Here is a 23,421-nt window from a genome sequence, read left to right as displayed (position 1 = left end):
GTGTATTCTGTACTTTTCTTCTGGCCTCCAGGTCACATGACCAGACTCTTACTCTGCACTGTGTCCTGCAGTTATTGGGGCAGATTTATGACAATTATCATGAAGAAAAACTTTCTGCCTTGCCTATTTTGCTCTTCAACATAAAATCGAATCAGTTGTTTGTTACTATGGACAAGAAAGAGATTTTCTCTTAATGACAGTTGATATAAATCTGCCCCATTAATTGCAGGATACAGAACAGAATCAGAGTGCTGATGGTGTGACCTAGAGGCCAGAAGAAAAGTACAGAGTACAGAGTAAGGAGAGGATGAGCTACAGAGCTGGATTCTTCACAGCAGATGTCAGTGATACTGTAATGGATTTCTCAAAGATTAAAAAAAAAAAGAATTGTAAGAATAACTCTAAGGCTAGGTTCACACAGGGTGGATTTCCAGCGAAATTCCCGCGGTTTGGCTGCACTGAAATACTGTGGGAATTCCTCTGGAAAAGCGCAGCTTCAAAAGCTCCGCAGCATTTCGCCACAGGTTTTGGAGCAGTTCATCCGCCAGCATTCCACTGCGGCTTTCTCTCCCCATAAAGAGGAGCGAGGCTGCCGCTGAAAAAAAAATTGACATGCTGCATCTTCTGAATCCGCGCGCAATGCCGGATCTGCCCTGCTTTTCTGCGACGGATTGGCTGCCCAGTGTGGATGAGATTTTTGACAAATCTAGTCCACATGGCTGGCTAATCCTGAGATTAGCGGCCACAGGCGGATTTGCTGCAGCGAAATCCCGCATGGAAATTCTACGGCAAATCCACCTTGTGTGAACCCAGCCTTAGTGTAGGTCTTGTAAGCAGAGAACAGGTGGTAAGGGGCCTTCTAATCTTGTCCTTTTATTCCCTTTAAACTGTATCTTATCTGTTCATTGACTGTATCTGATTTTGCAGCTCAGTGGTTACTAGGAGTGAACCAAAGCCCAAGGACATTATTGATGTGACACTGTTTCTAAAAAAAAGGCCTGAAAAATTCCACATATATTCTTATAATGTTAATTTGTTTCAGGACAAATGTTTTTCTCATTTTCCCTGAGCTACTGTTCTCCATCTGTTAATATCATGGGGCAACAAAGTTAAATCCCAGCAATTATAGGATTAGACATAACAAATAGTTTGTCGGACACAAGCCACCTGGTTAGACAGTTTTCCTCTGCTGTGTGCAGTGATTCTGGATGTAATTGTGCCTGGTTATCTGTGTAGTATCTTATTTGTTATCTACACTTCATTTTACCTTCTGGTTTGTTTGTGAGATGACACTGATGGTAATTGCAGTCATGTTTTATAATTTGCAGTATTTCAGTCCTATATATTAATTTAAATCAGATTGTAAAAACTGCTTTTGAGCATCATTTCACACTTAAAATTTCATAAAAGATGAGTAAAGTATCTTTTCCATGGACTAATGACCTGATAAGCGAACGTTTGACTAAATATCCGATCCTGACCATCAGCCCACGTAAACATGTCAGCAATCTGCCAACAAACAAACAAATGCTTATTTATCACCTGATTGCAACATTTATGCAAGCAAAAAAAGCTCGCTCGTCAGCAGCATGTCTCCCCATGTAAACAAGGGATATGCTGCCAAGAAATGCAAACTGTACTGTGATGAATGATCATTTGTCACCATACTGTTGACGATCTGCCTTATGTAGATGTCTGTAATGAGCACCAATTTACATGCTATATTGTTGATCATTGCCAGAAAATCTGCCTGTATAAAAGTTCCCAACTTGTGTATAGTTCCCTAAGGTTATCTTTGTACTAATTTTAGCTACATTGCTGTCTCCTCCATTAACAGCAAGAGTAAAAATTTGTGCTGGTTTCTGTATGCAATTTGTATACAGTTTCTGTGGTCTTTGTAGATGGTCTTGTGACATAATTGTACCGGTTTTGGTGATAGGTTTGGAGCTGCAGGTGTAGTAGCCGTGCAGGTCCAGAGAGTAGTCAAAGGAGAGCCAGGAGTCGGCAACAGGTGGTCTCAGGTTGCTGTACGAAGGAGGAGGTGGGTATCGTTGTTAAGAGGAAAGCCACAGGTCCGTATCGGTAGGTCTTACGTTGTGGTACAAAGGAGAGGGCTGGTATTGTTGTCATTAGGAAACACAGAGGCCGGTATCGGTAGGTCTTGCATCACGGTACAAAGGAGGTGGCAGGTATCGTTATCAGGAGGAAAGCCAGAGCTCAGTATCAACAGGACTCACATCGCAGTACAAAAGAGGAGGCGGGTATCGTTGTCAGGAGGAAAATCAGAGGTCGATATCAGTAGGTCTCAGTTAGGTTTGCAGAGAAGCAGGCTGAAGAAGAGCTTGACTAGGGCTGTGGAGCACAATAATCACGCACTGAAGGAGTGGCAGGGCCAGACTTTTATAGTGAGCCTAATCAGGAATCTGGCGGAGCAAGAAAACGGACTGGGTTTAAAGGATCTGGGAACAAGTCAATAGTCATGCAGGGGAACTGTCCAAAGTCCAGGGTGGCTCAGCAGAGAGAGCTACTGACTGGAGTGCAGGAGGTCCCAGGTTTGATCCCTGAATGTAATAACTAAAGATGCTTTTACATGGGCTGATAAACATTAAAGGGGTTGTCCCGCGCCGAAACGGGTTTTTTTTTTTTCAACCCCCCTCCCCGTTCGGCGCGAGACAACCCCGATGCAGGGACCTAAAGAAAAATCCGCACAGCGCTTACCTGAATCCCCGCGCTCCGGTGACTTCTTACTTACCGGCTGAAGATGGCCGCCGGCATCTTCTCCCTCCGTGGACCGCAGGGCTTCTGTGCGGTCCATTGCCGATTCCAGCCTCCTGATTGGCTGGAATCGGCACGTGACGGGGCGGAGCTACACGGAGCTACTCGGAGCCCCATTGAGAACAGAAGAAGACCCGGACTGCGCAAGCGCGGCTAATTTGGCCATTAGACGGCGAAAATTAGTCGGCTCCATGGGAACGAGGACGCTAGCAACGGAGCAGGTAAGTGAAAAACTTCTTATAACTTCTGTATGGCTCATAATTAATGCACAATGTACATTACAAAGTGCATTAATATGGCCATACAGAAGTGTATAGACCCACTTGCTGCCGCGGGACAACCCCTTTAAGATTATTGCTTTCCAGCAAGAATTTGAATGATTATCATTCAGCATAAATTAATGCACCAACAGACTGACAAACGAGACGTCGTTTGCTTCTCATTTGTTGTTCAGTTTCTGCATGTAGAAAACTGAACAATGTATTGCCCCATGTAAACAGGTAGTCGTTCACTTATGAACGACTACCTGCTTACTGTGAATGAAGCCTGGTGGGCTGGAACAATCCCCAACCATCTCCATTGACTATGTGATGATTGTTCTTGTATAATATCACAGAAATGATTAGCCCTGGGAAAACTTGTTGGACATCTTGCGCCTGACAGGTTGTCCTGTTTTAACCTTTAGCTCTAACTGAATTACTATCATCTAAGCACCCACAAAGCAAAATTCTGAATTCAACATTTCATCTGAATGAAGTGTAAAATACTGTATCATACAATTAAAGGTGTTCATGAAATTTCATCCACATGCTGCAGAGAAAATCCACAGCATAGACTAACTTGTAATGTGGATTTTAAATCTGTAGCATGTTAATTTATGCTGTGGCTTTTCTATGCAGATTTCAATTCCTCAAATGTGTGGGATGAAATTAAAACTAATTTAAAATAATCATAAATTGGGACAGCCAATTCTAAATCCAACTGAAATCAATGGTAGTAAAATCAGCTTCACTGCCACATACATGTGTGTGTGTCTAAGTTGTTAGCATTGTTGCCTGTCAGTGCTAGGATCCTAGCTTCAAACCCCATTAAGGGCAACATCTGACTGGACTTTGAAAAAATTCCATTCAGATGTTGACCTTGGACAGATTTGAATTAAGATCTCCAGCACTGCAAGGCAGCAGTGCTAACAACTGAGCCACCGCACTTGTCTGTTCTGCTCCAGAGGAGGAGAAGAACAATAGGAAGAATAAACACAAAGAAAACATAAAAACCCTATTACGATATTGCACTTGGTCAGATTTGAACCAACAACTCCAGTACTGCAAATGTTCAAATCTGACAGTACAATATCTCAATAGGGTTTTTATGTTCTCTTTGTGTTTATTCTTGCTGTTGTTCTCCTCCTTGGAAGCAGAACAGACAAGTGTGGTGGTTCAGTTGATGTCTTGCAGTGCTGGAAATCCTGATTCAAATCTGTCCAAGGGCAACATCTGGATGGAGTTTTTCAAAGTCCAGTCTAGCACTGCAAAGGTTCAAATCTAAACAACGGCAATATCTACATAGTGTTTTTAAGTTCCCTTTGTGTTTATTCTCTCCTCTTGAGTGAAACAGACAAGGGCAATATCTTGATGGACTTTTTCAAAATCTAGGAAGATGGTATCCAAGATTAGATTTGAACCTAGTCCCCCAAGTTGAAAGGCAACAGTGCGAACAGCTGAGACACACACACTCTTTCTCTGAGTTTTATTTCTAAAACAATTTGCAAAAAATCCGAACTGATATTTTTGGGTTCATCGTTGGCTGATCATGACGAGCAACACTAGTGAACATAGCCTAAAGGTGACCAATATGGAGGACTCTTTTGTTACTTTTCAAAATGACTGCAACAGACTACAAAACAACGTAACTATCTCTGGAAGTAAGAACTTTGAAAATCATTCCAACTAGTGATTTGCTAAGCTGTTCTTGGTCCTACAACTAGTCACTGTGCTAGTAACTCATGCATTTATACTATAAAGGTAAATAAAGCCATATATAGCATCACTTTTTGGTATTATATGTTTTTTAGCTCCATGGAAAGAATGTACTGGCAGAAGTCATCCTTAGTGATAGTCTAAGGACTACTGAACAATGTATTTGGAAGCAAAGGCTTTGTAAGCTTTTCCTTTTGGAGTCTGCACTGATTGCAGTTTCCTGTTACACAACAATCATCATAAACACGGGTTATAATGTAAAATTTGTGACTGTAAAATTTAGCTTTGTTATCCTTTTGTGGCTAAGACTTGTTTCTTTGCAGCACTGGGGCTTGGGGGCAAACATGAATGTGGGCAGTAACTTCATGAATGTGTACATTCTTCATACGGGTTTCCTCTAGATCAGGGGTCTTGAACTCATTTTCGTTTCATTCATATCAGCCTTATGGTTGCCTTCAAAGGACCAATTGTTATTGTAACACTGTATAGTAATAGAGACCCCCATAGTGGCCGCAGTAGTAATTGTTTCCGCCATAGTGTCCCCAGTAGTAATAGTGCCCCAATTAATAATAGTGAGACCCCCCCCGCCGCCATAGTGACTGCAGTAGTAATAGTGACCTGTCCTCCACTCTACTTTTGGACTGTGTACTGAGCAGTGCACACGGACAGCGGGGGGGGGGGGGGGGGGGGGGTCAGCGGTCAAAGACATTGCACGCTACCAAACCAGAGCTGCAGGTTGGGTGAGTTTAACGCCTGTTAGGTTGCTGCACTTAAAATGAGGTGATAGGTCAGATTTGGCCAGAGGGTCTTGTGTTTGACATGTTTTCTCTGGATATTCCTGTTTCTTTTGACACTGAAAAGATATACTTGGTTAGTTCATTGGCTTCCTATGGCATTGGATCGTATTGTAATGAATTTGTCTATCTCAGATGAATAATTTGGGTTGAGAGATGCAGCAGTAGCATGGTGTGGTTACATACAGTTGCAAGAAAACGTAGCACATTAAGGAAACATCTACAATGAAGGGAGATAAAGTAAGTGAACCCTTAAATTTGAAGGACTTTTCCAGCTTTTAAAAATTGATGGCTATCAATACCTGATCACTGGGGTCCGCCCATCAGTACCCTTGTTTTTCAGCTGTTTGAAGTGGCCGCGGCACTTGTACACCTAACCATGATCCTGTTCGTAATGAGAATGCCATATTGTCAATAGTGGCTGTTTTGAGTACTGCAGGCTCGCCTTATTCACACTGCAAAATTCAGTGTTCATTCAATGATTGTAAGGCGCCCAGGTCCTGAGGCAGCAAAGCAGTCTCAAACCGTGATGCTCCCTCCACCATGCTTCACATTTCTGTGGGATTGAAAAGACATCAGACAGCAAGTGGGACATTAATCAAATCCCTTGAATGCGATTACAGCAAAGACTCTGTGACTCTGCACAGCTGAAATACCACTCCAGTGACTCCAAGTATGTTATTTATATACAAAGTGGACCCTTTCAAAGTTCTTTTTCTTGGTGGAAGCTAACCTGATCACTTTAACAAGAGCATTGTTGGACTACTGTTCAAAAGACCTATTCCACTATATGGCTGGTTTAATAACGCAAACGTTAATGACGAGTTTCCTTTAAATGACAAAATTCTATCTGTCTCCACTAGCAGAGGCTAAGACTTGAGTGCATAGTGTTCATACATTTAACTTGGTAATAAAACAAAGAGTATGCTCCCTCTAGTGGTGGCTGAAAGCAGTCAGAATTTTATCATTTTCCGTATGTTTTGGACTACAAGACGTACCTGACTATAAGACGCACGCCAAGTTTAGATGAAAAAAATTTGAAAAGAATATTTTATGTTAGAGTTAACCTTGTGCAGTCACAGTCACTCCCCCTCAGAGGACTGCAAATTATGGTTTACTTCACATTTAGTTTTTTAGTTTTTTTTTTGTTTGGGGGGGGGGGGTTCTAGCTCATAAAAATGACATGAATGTAATACATTTTATAAGCTTTCTTTTGATGGCATTTTTTATACAGTCATGCTTTCTGGGATTTTTTAAACTATTGTGGCAAGTTGGGGTACACTTGCCTGCGGATCGCTGACCTCTCGCACATGAAAATGGCACACCACACATGTAGAAACTTCAGAGACGTGAATTTCTTTATCTGGCACCTGCCAGAGTTTATTCATCATCACCGCAATCACAAACACAGTTCATATAAGCACCCCACCTGGGTGTAGCGTTTAGGGTCATCTTCCCTGTCAAACTCCTGGTCTGCATTAGACCCTGGGCTAGCAGCCCTTCAAGCTCCACGAATCTGGCTCTCTCTCAGCTAACGTCTCTCTCAACGTGGGTGTGAGTTGAGTTCAGGGTTGTCGTCCCTGTTGGACTCTGGCGTTTGCTAGGCCACCAGCCTGCAGCACCTCAGATCTGCTGCGCTGCTCCTCTCACAACCTGATTCTGGCCCTTTTGCAGTTCCTGCTCCAACCCTTTGTGTTAACCCTAGCACCAGAAGTCCTGTCTGTAGCCTTCAACAGGCTCTCCTGTGTACTGCACTACTACACCATGTAGAAAGCTATGAAAGAATATTTGAAAAAATACCACGCCTAGAGTATGTTGCCTTTTGTAATTAAGAAAAACAAAACCATACAACGAAAAACACACTAAGGCCGGCTTCACAAGGGCAAGATTGGTAAAAACACATCCCATCACTTAACGGAAATTCTGCTGAGACTTTTAACCATGCCGGAGGATCAGCAAGTGTTTCCCATTGTTTTTAATGGAAATCCTTGCATTGCACTTGCGTGCATATCGCACCCTGTGCAATGTTCTTTTCGGCCCCATTGAAAACAATGGGTGAGGTGTTCAAAGGGATCGTCCAAAAGTAGGATATGCTGCAATTTTTCCCCGCACCTTGATTTGGAGAAAAAAATTGCTAATTTATATGACCCCTTTAAAAAAAATGGGATTCATATTTGTGCCAGATTTGTGCGCCTCCCAACACAAAAATCTCACACAATTTTCTCAACCCTGTGAAAGCAGCCAAAGGGTGAATTTATGTAGGCTAGTATAATATCGATCAGAGAAACTTTCACACTTGCAATGCTGCAATTTTTTTTTATATGCAACTGCAATGCATTTCGTGGAAACAAAACAGCTCCCGCCCCCTCTCTGCCTCCTCTCCGCCCCTCTGCACTATTTGCAATGAAATGAGACGGGATGAGGGCGGGGCTAAGTTCTGTGAATTAGCCCCGCCCTGCCTCTCCTCATTGCAAATAGTGCAGAGGGGCGGAGAGGAGGCAGAGAGGGGGCGGGAGCTCAATTCCTGCTCCTGGCTCTTCCATCCTCCCCCCCCCTGAAGATGAGGACGACGTATATTGGCTCGGCATGAAAACTGAGCCGATATACGTTCGTGTGAATGCACCCTAAAAGAAAACGACAAAAAAATCCTGTATTTTTGTAGTTTTATAACTTCCTATTGTCCTACAGCTAGGATTTGGCTGCAGTGGGGGTTTTTTTTGCAAAAAAAAGCCTACAAAATGTGAGGTAAAAAGCCTCAAGTAATGCAACATTTTCCTATGAAGAATAACTATATTGATCAGTTGGAGGTAACCGCTGTGATGCCCACCGATCATGAGAATGAGGTTCCTGAAGTTTCCTGTATTAATAGAGCTGCGGACCAGTGTGTGCACCACTGTGCTTGGCCACTACTTCCAGGAGGAAACAGGACCCCCATACCCGTGATCGGTGGGGCTGTGAGTGGCCGGCCCCCAAAGATCAGATAGTTATTTCCAATTCTGTGGATAGGTGATAACTTTCAATGATTGCACAACCCCTTTAAGTGTGATAATATATTTTTATTTATTACAGTTTTCAGACACACAGACACAAAAAGGAATAGTGATTAAGTCACATCTGTTTTCGGTGTTCTTGGCGGCAGCTGAACAGAAGAACACATTGAAAAACACTTGTACTTGTTCACCTTTTTGGTGATTTTGAAATCCATATGCTGACAATTACATTCGACAGAGAGGTTGAGTTATTTTCAATCAACTGAGTCCAATGGAGCTTAATGTAAACCAGATGGGCATTTCTGCATGCGAATTGCAGTATCATTGCACATCACAATTAAGGATGAGGTTTAAAGCCTACAAATTCAACCTGACAGAGTTCATAATGCTCATCAAGTAAAGCTAGGTCTAACAATTGTTGCCTTGCAAGCAACATGTACATTTTCAATGTTTTTTCAAGTATATGTCTATCTTGAAACATAAGGCTTCGGTATGTGGTACACCATAGTTATAGCCATAAGGCTATATGTGAAAATGTTAGAGACTACAATGAGAGTAGGGGTTTCTAAAACAAGTTATTGTTGGATATGAATCTTTGAGTCATCATTAAAAGTGTCTTGTATGATTTAAATTTGTGTCATTTGTTGTTAAAGGGGTAATATGAGATTAGAAAAAGGATTTCCTTTTGTCCAGCATTACTCTTGTCTAGAGGATGTGTCTGTTTTTGCAGCTCTATGCTTTCCATGTGAAAGGAGCAGAGCTGCAATAGCAGATACAACCCATAGAGAAGAGAGGCAATGTTTCTGAGCATAAACAGATCCTTTGTTTTCTAATTAATCTGTTTAATGATTTTGAATCACAAATGAGATTAAAAAAAACACTATTAGATATATCAGACTCTGAATAAGGGTGCTCACAAAATATCAAGAATAAAAAGGTTTTTAGAAATCCACAGAAAAATGTAGTATATCATTTGATTAAAAGTCCAATTTTATTAGTAATCAAATTATGTAAAAACCTAACTGCACCCTATAATGTCCCAAACTATAATATGTGAATGAGTAAACGGAGTAATCAACCCAAAAAGGGCGACCTCACACTGGAACCTGACCTGCCTCTCCCTATTTTTAATTAAGAAAAGATAGGGAATGCCAGGTCAGGTTCCATCGTGGGGTCGCCCTTTCCAGGGCGGTTACTCAACTTTCTCATCCAGATATTATAGTTTTTGGACATTATAGGGTACATTTAGTTTATTTTTAGATAAATTGATTACTAATAAAATTGAAATTTAAGGGGATACAGTACACTTTTCTGTGAATTTCTGAATAAGGGTGGCCATACAGATTAGATATGGATTGCCCAAATCTGCTAGTTTTGGCAGGGGTGGCCAATCTTCTAATGTGTATGGCAGCCTCTAAACTCTCCCCAAAAGCAGATGTCAGGGGGGATAAGGATCAGCAGTTAAGGGCCTTTCACACGTGACCCAACAGTCGTCTCAGCGATAATCGTTCATGTGTTTCCACACAGGAGTGATGATCGCTCAGTGAATGACGGCAGAGTGGGCCAGAGATCACTCCAGCCACCCAACTCCATTCACAGTAAACAGGCAGTCCTTCATAAACGAACGACTGTATGTTTAAACCGAGTGATGCAGCAACCAACCCATAATAATTTTCGGGTCTTCATGAAAGATCTGACCAGTGATAATTTAATGATTTATCCTTAATCGTTTGTCTACTGCACACATTTATATCAAACAATTATCGCGCAAATCAGACAATCTAATGATCGCTTGCACAATAATTATGCTGTGTAAAGGGGTCTCTGGACTTCAACTGTTATGCATTTTTCTATGCACAGCATGGTTGTAGCTGACACTTATTCTTACATGTTGTAGGTGTTCCTCTAAGGCCAAGGAAGGAATTAAGCTTCAATGAACTTCAACATGGAAATCTTGAAATTAAATGGTCTTCAAAATTCAATATTTCTGTTGAGCCAGTCATCTATGTGGTCCAGAGAAGATGGAATTATGGGATACACCCAAGCGAAGATGATGCCACACCCTGGCAAACAATTTCACAGGTTTGTTTTAATTACTGAAATCTAAATATATGTGAGGTACAAACCAGGCATGTATAACCTTGCAATATTATACTGGTCCTTGATGCTATAGGTTTTATTTTTAGTTTAAGCTCTTGTGACAATAGATGAAGGGTGTTTTTACATGGGATGATCTGTCGGGCAACAGATACCCAACAGGCCATCCCAGCAATACTTGTTCCTGCACTTTTATACAGGAATGAGCGTCACCAATGAATGGAAGCAGAGCAGGTTGGCAATCATTCCAGCCTGCCTCCAGTCACAGTAAGTAGGTAGTCGCTCATAAGTGAACTACTGCCTGTCTACATGGAACAATACCTTGTTAAGTTTTTTTTAGAAACTAAACCACGAACTAGACAACTAGACGTGAAAGGCTTCTTGTTCATCATTCAGTTGGTGCATCCATTTATACTGAACAATAATTGTTCAGATTCTTACTGGATTGCAAGAATCTGAATGATAACCGTTCCATGTAAAAGCATAATACAGCCAGTATCATTTAGTTTGAGTGATTAGTAAATCTCTGAATGGTTTATATGCTGTTTTTTTTTTAAGGAGCAGCTTTGTGGCCATTTTTTCATACAGCTTTTTTTTAGCCAAAGCCAGAAGTGGAAACAAAAGGAATTGGAAATATAAAGGAAGACATTTCTGTCATACTTCCTTATAAATCCACTTATGCTTTGGCTAAAAAAATGAATGAAAACCTGCTACAAAGCACTTCAACTTAAAAAAAAACTGTGTGAATGGTGTGAATCTTCACTGTTAGTGTAAATTTCTTGGATTTTATTTAATGTTCCAACTCACTTTAAATATTCGCATCTTCCAGCAGATAGCTGCAGTCAAACCATTATTAGTTGGTCATCAAATTAATAGTCAAGTCCCCTTTAAGCAGAATCTGTCAAAACCCTTTATCTTAGTAACTCTAATAGTAGTAACAATGATCTCGTGAGTGATGATCAGGAGGGTTCAACATACCTGGTTTGTTGACCCTCTCACCATTCAATAGAAAGTAGAGTCTGGTCATGCTGTGTGTATGGGTGGGGTGAACCCAGACTCAACTCTGGTTGGCAGCACCTCATACGAATCTCTGGAAATAGACCCTCACTAAGACCCTGCATGGGCTTCCATTGACAATATCTAGCTTATATACACTACACGGGGTTGGTCCACCTCCTTTTTCACTTCAATCTGCTCATGCTGTATGTCTAACTGGAGCCCTGGAACAGGAAGACTTTTGTTTCTAAGGTGTCAGCTAGGTTTGTCTCACTTCTTCTCACTCCTTTTGGACACTTAAATGACCTTTTAGATCAGTGTTTCTTAACTCCAGTCCACAGGGACCCCCCAACAGGTCATGTTTTCAGGATATCCTATAGTAAGTACAGCTGTGGCAATGTCTCAGACACTGACGATAATTACATCACCTGAGGAAATCATGAAAACATGACCTATTGGAGGTCCCTGAGGACTGGAGTTGAGAAACACTGTTTTACTTGATCCACTTGTGCCCACTTGTCCAGTTTTGATAGGGCAACTTTTAAATGCCCTAATTCAAAGGTAATATGTCATTGTGACCCAGATTCTTTAAGCTGTCAGTTATAGTCATCACTTTAATTATATGGTTGCTAGTTATCATTATTTGTTGGACGACAAAAAAAAATGAAATTACTAGAGATGAGCGAGCACCAAAATGCTCGGGTGCTCGTTACTCGGGACGAAATTTTCGCGATGCTCGAGGGTTCGTTTCGAATAACGAACCCCATTGAAGTCAATGGGTGACCCGAGCATTTTTGTATATTGCCGATGCTCGCTAAGGTTTCCATTTGTGAAAATCTGGGCAATTCAAGAAAGTGATGGGAACGACACAGCAATGGATAGGGCAGGCGAGGGGCTACATGTTGGTCTGCATCTCAAGTTCCCAGGTCCCACTATTAAGCCACAATAGCGGCAAGAGTGGGCCCCCCCCCTCCCAAGAATTTTTACTTCTGAAAAGCCCTCATTAGCAATGCATACCTTAGCTAAGCACCACACTACCCCCAACAAAGCACAATGACTGCCTCCATGACACTCCGCTGCCACTTCTCCTGGGTTACATGCTGCCCAACCCCCCCCCCCTGCACGACCCAGTGTCCACAGCGCACACCAAAGTGTCCCTGCGCAGCCTTCAGCTGCCCTCATGCCACGCCACCCTCATGTCTATTTATAAGTGCGTCTGCCATGAGGAGGAACCGCAGGCACACACTGCAGAGGGTTGGCACGGCTAGGCAGCGACCCTCTTTAAAAGGGGCGGGGCGATAGCCCACAATGCTGTACAGAAGCAATGAGAAATATCATCCTGTGCCACCGCCATCAGGAGCTGCACACGTGGGCATAGCAATGGGGAACCTATGTGCCACACACTATTCATTCTGTCAAGGTGTCTGCATGCCCCAGTCAGACCGCGGTTTTTTATAAATGGTCACAGGCAGGTACAACTCCGCAATGGGAATTCCGTGTGCACCCACAGCATGGGTGGCTCCCTGGAACCCACCGGCTGTACATAAATGTATCCCATTGCAGTGCCCTGGACAGCAGAGCTAACGTCAGATTAAATGCAGGTGGGCTTCGGCCCACACTGCATGCCCCAACCTGACCGGGGTTTTTAATTCATAGACACAGGCAGGTACAACTCCCTATTGTGAAGTCCCTGTGGACTGACAGCATGGGTGGGTGCCAGGAAGCCACCGGCGGTACATAAATATATCCCATTGCATTGCCCATCACAGCTGAGGTAATGTCATGTTTAATGCAGGTGGGCTTCGGCCCACACTGCATGCCCCAGTCAGACTGGGGTTCTTTAGAAGTGGACACATGCAGTTACAACTCCGTGTGGACCGACAGCATGGGTGGCTCCCTGGAACCCACCGGTGGTACATAAATATATCCCATTGCAGTGCCCAGCACAGCTGATGTAACGTCAGCTTTAATGCAGGTGGGCAAAAAATTAATTAGATTACACTGTAGGCGAGGGCCCCAAAAAATTGGTGTACCAACAGTACTAATGTACCTCAGAAAAATTGCACATGCCCAACCAAGAGGGCAGGTGAAACCCATTAATCGCTTTGGTTAATGTGGCTTAATTTGTATCTAGGCCTGGAGGCAGCCCAGTTAAAATAAAAATTGGTTCAGGTGCAAGTTTCAACGCTTTAATGAGCATTGAAACGTATAAAAATTGTTTACAAAAATTATATGACTGAGCCTTGTGGGCCTAAGAAAAATTGCCCGTTCGGCGTGATTATGTGAGGTTTCAGGAGGAGGAGCAGGAGGAGGAGGATGAATATTATACACAGATTGATGAAGCTAAAAGGTCCATGTTTTGATGGTGATAGAGAACAATGCTTCCATCCGCGGGTGCAGCCTACGTATTGTTTATGTATCGCTGCTGTCCGCTGGTGGAGAAGAGAAGTCTGGGAAAATCCAGGCTTTGTTCATCTTGATGAGTGTAAGCCTGTCGGCACTGTCGGTTGACAGGCGGGTACGCTTATTTGTGATGATTCCCCCAACCGCACTAAACACCCTCTCTGACAAGACGCTAGCCGCAGGACAAGCAAGCACCTCCAGGGCATACAGCGCGAGTTCAGGCCACGTGTCCAGCTTCGACACCCAGTAGTTGTAGGGGGCAGAGGCGTCACGGAGGACGGTCGTGCGATCGGCTATGTACTCCCTCACCATCCTTTTACAGTGCTCCCGCCGACTCAGCCTTGACTGGGGAGCGGTGACACAGTCTTGCTGGGGAGCCAGAAAGCTGTCAAAGGCCTCAGAGAGTGTTCCCCTGCCTGTGCTGTACATGCTGCCTGATCTCCGCGCCTCCCCTGCTACCTGGCCCTCGGAACTGCGCCTTCTGCCACTAGCGCTGTCAGATGGGAATTTTACCATCAGCTTGTCCGCCAGGGTCCTGTGATATAGCATCACTCTCGAACCCCTTTCCTCTTCGGGTATGAGAGTGGAAAGGTTCTCCTTATACCGTGGGTCGAGCAGTGTGTACACCCAGTAATCCGTAGTGGCCAGAATGCGTGTAACACGAGGGTCACGAGAAAGGCATCCTAACATGAAGTCAGCCATGTGTGCCAGGGTACCTGTACGCAACACATGGCTGTCCTCACTAGGAAGATCACTTTCAGGATCCTCCTCCTCCTCCTCCTCCTCCTCCTCCTCAGGCCATACACGCTGAAAGGATGACAGGCAAGCAGAATGGGTACCCTCAGCTGTGGGCCAAGCTGTCTCTTCCCCCTCCTCCTCATCCTCCTCATGCTCCTCCTCCTCCTCCTCAACGCGCTGAGATATAGACAGGAGGGTGCTCTGACTATCCAGCGACATACTGTCTTCCCCCGGCTCTGTTTCCGAGTGCAAAGCGTCTGCCTTTATGCTTTGCAGGGAACTTCTCAAGAGGCATAGCAGAGGAATGGTGACGCTAATGATTGCAGCATCGCCGCTCACCATCTGGGTAGACTCCTCAAAGTTTCCAAGGACCTGGCAGATGTCTGCCAACCAGGCCCACTCTTCTGTAAAGAATTGAGGAAGCTGACTACCACTGCGCCGCCCATGTTGGAGTTGGTATTCCACTATAGCTCTACGCTGCTCATAGAGCCTGGTCAACATGTGGAGCATAGAGTTCCACCGTGTGGGCACGTCGCACAGCAGTCGGTGCACTGGCAGATAAAACCGATGTTGCAGGGTGCGCAGGGTGGCAGTGTCCGTGTGGGACTTGCGGAAATGTGCGCAGAGCCGGCGCACCTTTCCGAGCAGGTCTGACAAGCGTGGGTAGCTTTTCAGAAAGCGCTGAACCACCAAATTAAAGACATGGGCCAGGCTTGGCACGTGCGTGAGGCTGCCGAGCTGCAGAGCCGCCACGAGGTTACGGCCATTGTCACACACGACCATGCCCGGTTGGAGGCTCAGCGGCGCAAGCCAGCGGTCGATCTGCTCTGTCAGACCCTGCAGCAGTTCGTGGGCCGTGTGCCTCTTCTCTCCTAAGCTGAGTAGTTTCAGCACGTCCTGCTGACGCTTGCCCACCGCTGTGCTGCCACGCCGCGCGACACCGACTGCTGCCGACGTGCTGCTGCTGACATATCTTGATTGCGAGACAGAGGTTGCGTAGGAGGAGGAGGAGGGTGGTTTAGTGGAGGAAGCATACACCACCGCAGATACCACCACCGAGCTGGGGCACGCAATTCGGGGGGTGGGTAGGACGTGAGCGGTCCCAGGCTCTGACTTTCTCCCAGCCTCCACTAAATTCACCCAATGTGCCGCCAGGGAGATATAGTGGCCCTGCCCGCCTGTGCTTGTCCACGTGTCCGTTGTTAAGTGGACCTTGGCAGTAACCGTGTTGGTGAGGGTGCACAATGTTGCGGGAGACGTGGTCGTGCAGGGCTGGGACGGCACATCAGGAAAAGTAGTGGCGACTGGGAACTGAGTAGTGCGGGGCCGCCGCCGCCATCATACCTTTGAAAGCCTCCGTTTCCACAACCCTATACGGCAGCATCTCCAGGCTGATAAATTTGGCTATGTGCACGTTTAACGCTTGATCGTGCGGGTGCGTGGCGGCATACTTGCGCTTGCGCTCCAACACTTGCGCTAGCGACGGCTGGATGGTGCGCTGACAGACATTGGTGGATGGGGCCGAGGACAGCGGAGGTGAGGGTGTGGGTGCAGGCCGGGAGACGGTAGTGCCTGTGTCCTGAGAGGGGGGTTGGATCTCAGTGGCAGGTTGGGGCACAGGGGGAGAGGCAGCGGTGCAAACCGGAGGCGGTGAACGGCCTTCGTCCCACCTTTTGGGGTGCTTGGCCATCATATGTCTGCGCATGCTGGTGGTGGTGAGGCTGGTGGTGGTGGCTCCCCGGCTGATCTTGGCGCGACACAGGTTGCACACCACTGTTCGTCGGTCGTCTGCACTCTCAGTTAAAAACTGCCAGACCTTTGAGCACCTCGGCCTCTGCAGGGTGGCATGGCGCGGGGGGGCGCTTTGGGAAACAGTTGGTGGATTATTTGGTCTGGCCCTGCCTCTACCCCTGGCCACCGCACTGCCTCTTCCAACCTGCCCTGCTGCTGCCCTTGCCTCCCCCTCTGAAGACCTGTCCTCAGTAGGCGTAGCAAACCAGGTGGGGTCAGTCACCTCATTGTCCTGCTGCTCTTCCTCCGAATCCTCTGTGCGCTCCTCCCTTGGACTTACTCCAATTACTACTACCTGAGTGATAGACAACTGTGTCTCATCGTCTTCGTCCTCCTCACCCACTGAAAGCTCTTGAGACAGTTGCCGGAAGTCCCCAGCCTCATCCCCCGGACCCATGGAACTTTCCAAAGGTTGGGCATCGGTCACGACAAACTCCTCCAGTGGGAGAGGATTCGGAACCATTGCTGCCCATTCTGGGCAGGGGCCCGAGAACAGTTCCTGGGAGTCTGCCTGCTCCTCAGAATGTGTCATTGTAATGGAGTGAGGAGGCTGGCAGGAAGGAGGAGCAGCAGCCAGAGGATTCAGAGTTGCAGCAGTGGACGGCGCAGAACTCTGGGTGGTCGATAGATTGCTGGATGCACTTTCTGCCATCCACGACAGGACCTGCTCACACTGCTCATTTTCTAATAAAGGTCTACCGCGTGGACCCATTAATTGTGAGAAGAATGTGGGGACGCCAGAAACGTGCCTCTCTCCTAATCCCGCAGCAGTCGGCTGCGATACACCTGGATCAGGAGCTCGGCCTGTGCCCACACCCTGACTTGGGCCTCCGCGTCCTCGCCCGCGTCCACGTCCTCTAGGCCTACCCCTACCCCTCAGCATGGCGTATTACCAGTAGTGCAGAAACAGAACGCTGTAATTAAATGTGCCGCTTATTGGCCTGTGGTTGGAGGCTGACTTAACTTACGGAACGCACAGCAGAGCCAGGAAAGAATTTTGCGCAAGCCTGCTGTAACACTTAGCTGGCTGCGTATGAATTAGGACAACTACCCCCAGCAGAGACACATTACACTCAGGACGGTCACAGGCAGCCCAAATAGATTTTTTTTCCCAAATTTTTTTGGAAAAGCCCACTGCCTATATAGACTGTATATGTCTTCTGTCCCTGCCTCACCACTACTGGCCCTGGACTATGTAAAATTACTGCAGGACGCAATGCTCTGGACGCAATGCTCTGCACGGCCGATATACAAAAAAAAAAAAAATGTGCAACACTGCAAAAAGCAGCCTCAACAGTACTGCACACGGTCAGATGTGGCCCTAAGAAGGACCGTTGGGGCTCTTGAAGCCTAAAATAACTCCTAACGCTCTCCCTATAGCAGCTCCGGCACCAGCAGCACTTTCCCTGATCTATGTCAGAATGCATCTGTGGCGAGCCGCAGGCGCGGCAGATTTAAATACTCGGGTGACACCTGATCTCGCCAGCCACTCACTGCAGGGGGGTGGTATAGGGCTTGAACGTCGCAGGGGGAAGTTGTAATGCCTTCCCTGTCTTTCTATTGGCCAGAAAAGCGCGCTAACGTCTCAGAGATGAAAGTGAAAGTAACTCGAACATCGCGTGGTGCTCGTCTCGAGTAACGAGCATCTCAAACACGCTAATACTCGAACGAGTTTCAAGCTCGGACGAGTACGTTCACTCATCTCTAGAAATTACCAATTCATAAAAATTGGATTCAGTCATATGTACACTCATGTGGGACTTCCTCAGAAATATACAAACTCAGCATTATTCCTGACATCAGTGAGCAACAATCTGTTGGAAGTCCATGTGTATGCAGCATATTTAATTTTTATTAAATACTAAATACCACATCTGGCTCAATATTGCACCCAAACCAGTTTTTCCATTCCAAAGAGAAAACTGCTTTTTTTGTTACTGATATTTTAATATAATGCCAAAATAAACGTAGGAAGAAGTGTAGTATTATGTGGTTAAGCGCTAGTCTATGAAGTGGGAGTTGTTGGCTGAAAATCAATATTAACTTTGTGTGGCCTTGCAAGAATCTCAAACTGTCTCCATTACAGTAAATTAGATTGTAAGCACTGAGGTCATATGAATCTACTATATCTGCTGACAGGTCAAAAGAGTTGAACTAATTAACTTTAAGCCCTAAATCCTTACAATCAATAATACAAAAATAGGGATTCCATATGTTTGCCACCTGAAACCTCTGGAAGTAGACAAAGTGTTGCAACATTTATTGCATATACGTGAAATGAATTATAATGATAATAGAAATTAATAGGACTTCTTAACAAGAAAATATGTAGATATACAAGATGTTTCATCCTCCTTCAATGCATTTTTCCCATGACTGACTGGTGTGAATGTAAACAGGAACCTTCCCTCTCCATGGGCACTTTATCAATATCAGACAAGGGAGGGGTAACTATCTATGGGTCAGTTTACATACTAAAGGATGGGAATGGGGGGCTCATGACGAACAGGGTTCTCTTGCTCTTGTGTGGGGGCTTGCAGATATGACCCAATACCAGATACTGGGCTAATATCTCTTTTATGTACATTCCAAATGTCTCATAATTAATTTGTCCTACCGTAATTCAACTGTACAATTAGACAATTTCAGTGGAACGTCTGTCGGGTGTGTATGATGCCTCCCAGCTTTCTCTCAACAGATGATGTCAGGAAAGGTAGATCAAACATGCTGAATTGCAACGCATGGTCCTTTTGTCCCACATGTAAAACACATCAACGCTCAGCTAATTTGAGTATTCATTTGTGTGGGGGAACTGGGTGAAATAACTTTTGACCACAACAGCTATTTAAGGAGTATGGGCACTTTTTAGGGCACAACCTGTGGTTTAGAGACCACATGCAGCCAACAATACCATTCTGTGCAACTACTAACCATCTGAACACAGAAATGGTTGTCTGTGTGTGGCTTCTTTTTTTTCCTACTCTGTCTTACTACCCTGTTTCCCCGAAAATAAGACGCGTCTAATATTAATTTTTGCTCCCAAATAAATATGCGCTACGTCTTATTTTCAGGGGGTGTCTTATTTCGCCGCGGCAAATCCGTCTGTGGCCGCTAATCCCTCAATTGGCCAGCTTTGTGGATGAAATTTCTCAGAAATCTCGTCCACATGGGACAGCAAATCTGTCACGGCAAAGCTGGGAGAAGCCGGTGTTGTGGTGCGGATTCACCGGCCACAGAAACGGAAAAGCGTGCAGCCAGGTCGCTTCAAAACAAGCGGCTGAGTGCCGTGGGTTTTGAAGCAGCACTTTCCCGGCGGAAATCTCGCTGTTTATCGCTGTGGCCAAACTGCGAGATTTCCGCTGGAAATATGCTCTGTGAGAACCCAGCCTTAAGAATCACACACAGGTTGCCTGACTCACACACAGAGCAATAAAAAAATAAGGGCTGTAAAGTAACGTACCTGTCTGCAGACAGAAGTTCCTGTACCACTTGTAAGCAGGGATGGTATTGCAGCTTCCGGCCACCAGGGGGAGCTCATCACAGCAGACGTGTACAGCAGGAATAGAACGTACAGTATGGACTTTTCCAGCCAGCAAGGGGAGCTCACAACAACACACTCGTACAGCACAGCAGGGACAGGATAACAGCAGAGTGTCTGCAGATCTATCTATACATCTGGAGGTAGGAGACAACGGGGATGGCAGCAGGGGACAGGCCTCTTGACTTGCCTGCACACTTTACTATGCCTTACTATCGGGGGGTGCCTTATATGTGGGACTTCTGCAAATTTCAGGGGTTACCTTATTTTCGGGGAAACACGGTAGTTGTGCTGAGTTTTTTTGTTATTTTTTTTACTGATTTCCCCCTTGTTCATCCTCAGTTCTTCAGTTTGGTTTCTCTCTTACCCGGTGTCATAGTTTATAATAAGATGAAATGGATATGATAAATACGAACTGAGAATTTATTTTTGTCATTCTAAGCACACTTTTTTGCTGTTGTATATGTTGTGGAGTGACTTACTTTTCTCCTGTGTTGTTTCACTGTACTTTAAAATCTGCAATGTAGAGAGCCACATACATATGTGGTCTCCTCTATGCAGTGCTAATTGGGAAAGAAGGGAACCCCCATTTCTGACAGTCCTGAAAGTACCGCCTCCACCTAGTAGACATCTTTGATATATATCTCATTATCATAAATGTCTCAGATGGTAATTCCCTTAAGTCAAGTCAGAAAAAAGTTTTGCATCCCTATTCTAGGGTGTTTTCTTTTAAACAATGATATAAGTCTGTGGAAAAAAAAGACCCCTCCCCCCCACCCACATGACAACTGGTAAAGGCTCTTAACAAACTCAATAAACTTACTTTAATAATATAAGATGTAAGAAAACAACTCTATCATTAGACTTGCACGCATCTGATAAAATACATTTTCTATCTAAAGGACAGATTGCTGATCGCATCAATGGTGTAAATAGAACATTTAGGGCCCCATTAGCAGAGCTCAAAATAAGCCTCATTATGTTTTTAGGTTTTGCCATATAAAACAGAAGAGCCTGGTGTTTGTTTATGCCTCCACACTCTTTTAATGACACTTTTGTCAAATTTTTGCAGTTCTTTTGGGGAGGTTAGTCCTGCTATCCAGTAGAAAAGCGATCTACCGGGGCTAAGCTTATTCCCTGCCCTGGTAATTGAAACTAGACAATATGCACCAATGGGCATGATATTGTAATAAGGTATAGTATATTTTTCTCAGTCAAGTATACATATTATACTTAGGCATTGAATATACCATATAATCATCAAGAAATTGATACTTCAACCTTTACTAGTGTTCATGTATAAGTCTGTCTGCACAAGAGTCGGATTCCACATGCAAGCTCCCGCAGTGGATTCCATCTCTGGCCATGGCTGGCAACCCTGCGTGCCTGTATTTTCTCTTCTTTTTCTGTACTGTGGATGGTCACGGTGAAGGGGCGCTGTCCGATGGCTTCAGTGGAAGCAATCGATTTCTACTCGTGTGCAGGAAAAGGCGATTTGCCATAGCATGCTATGAATGATATTTGCTGCAGATCCGCAGTGCGGATGACCACCGCGGATTCTGCATCAAAAATTTGTTCATGCGTGGGCGGCTTAAATGTATATTGTTTATACTACTGTTGACTGAATATAACTGCATGCAGTATGTACCACAGTAAATACCGAGTAATAGTAATAGATAGTAATAGCCCCATTATGGTCTGATAGTCAGTCCTCCATTTTGAACAGCCCAGAGATGGAATGGGTTAATATAGATAAAACCCTATAAAACGTAATATGACATATATTCAATGCAATCATAATGACTTATAAATTACTTTTTAACATTTGTAAAATACTTTAGTTGACATTTTTTATCTTGTAATTTTTGCAAATTCATGGAACGTGGTGACATTTAGCAGACATTTGGTGGCAACTGCTGGGAAGAGCTGCAATCTTCTGTGTAATTTACAGATGAGAATTTTTAATGTAAAAAGTTACTCACAGAACTTTGTTTTTCTCATGCTTTGGACTTGTACATTTTTGCATTGCTTCTAATGATGCCTGAAAACTTCTCTTGAAACTGGTAGTTCCTGATGTGACAATATTGGACATATTGCAACAAATAGCTGTAGTTCCATGTAATATAGTACATTCAGATAAAATAATGAGGTCTGACAATTTACAGGACAATGTAGCATTTTCTTCAGAGAGGCCATACTGTTAATAAGAGGGCTTTACATGTAGTGGGTATACGGAAGGCGGACTCGCCAGGTCTTTCATGTTTGATGGAACCCAATGGCTCCCTTGCCATATAAGAAGAAACCAAGTTCCATTTCTGGATAGTAAACATAAAACATGAACGTTAGATGAACAAATGAAACTAAATACTTTGCCAAGGCATTGTACTACCCAGTCCCTGTCCCTGAAATAAGGAAATAGTTCTTTATCTAGTTTCCATGCTTAGTGTAAAGGGGCTGTCCATCTCTAATTGATTGATGAATTAACCTCAAGATAGGTATATGACAGATACAAGATATTACCACAGGATACACCGAATATATTGTGGGTTCCGCAGTAGCATATACTATACTAAGTGGTGGAATATACCGACATGTAATATACACTAATTGACTGTTGCCATGTTCCCAAGCCATGGATGGTGAACAGTTCAAGCCGAATCCTCAGCTCGACAGTTCTTAAAACATACGCAACCATTTTCCAAAACATTTTATGTTCACGTAGCAAAATTGGGTCAATCTGGTGATATTAATTTCAGAAGACACTTTGAGAAGGTTTCTTTCATGGGAATAAATGTTATTCATTAGGCAAATAGAAGAAGCAATAAGCCACACAATGTTTGGATGTACTTTACCTGAATGGCACTTACCTAATCATATACATTATGTCAAAGACATACATTAAACTAATAGGGTCATTGAATGGTCTTTTCATAAGTCCAATGATTCTTAAGCCTCTTTTACTGAGGACAATTATCATGCAAATCATTCATTAGATCAAGTGGTTTGTATGATAATTGTGCAGTGTAAATGCGTGCAGTGAAGGACCTATCAGTAGGAAATCGCCAATTAGATCTTTTACGCTGATCATAAAATCATTGTTGGTTCGCCTCTGCATTGTTCAGTATAAACAGGCAGTTGTTCATCTATGAAGGACTGCCTGTTTACTGTGCATAACTTAGCCTGCTTGACATTAGGGAAAGGAAATGACAAGGAATTCAGCAGAAGCTGGGTGCATTTCAGAGCTATAATGTTTATCTGTCGACATGGGGAATAGGGAAAATTGGATTCTACCTCTCTGTTTGTTTTTCCTTCCTCTGGATCAA

The 23,421-nt window shown here is 44.3% G+C and overlaps 1 protein-coding gene across 1 annotated transcript in view; it reads left to right on the top strand.

Annotated features, from left to right (window-relative positions):
- The window catches only part of ANOS1 (anosmin 1), a 232,047-nt gene that overhangs the window by 124,280 nt on the left and 84,346 nt on the right, over nucleotides 1–23,421 (top strand). The window contains exon 5 of the mRNA XM_066599923.1: nucleotides 10,433–10,617. Within this exon, the coding sequence (XP_066456020.1) occupies nucleotides 10,433–10,617 (185 nt within the window). The remainder of the gene's footprint in view (nucleotides 1–10,432; nucleotides 10,618–23,421) is intronic.

Source organism: Eleutherodactylus coqui, chromosome 4 (genome assembly GCF_035609145.1).
Source record: "Eleutherodactylus coqui strain aEleCoq1 chromosome 4, aEleCoq1.hap1, whole genome shotgun sequence".
Classification (NCBI taxonomy): domain Eukaryota; kingdom Metazoa; phylum Chordata; class Amphibia; order Anura; family Eleutherodactylidae; genus Eleutherodactylus; species Eleutherodactylus coqui.
This window is presented reverse-complemented; position numbering and strand designations above follow the sequence as displayed.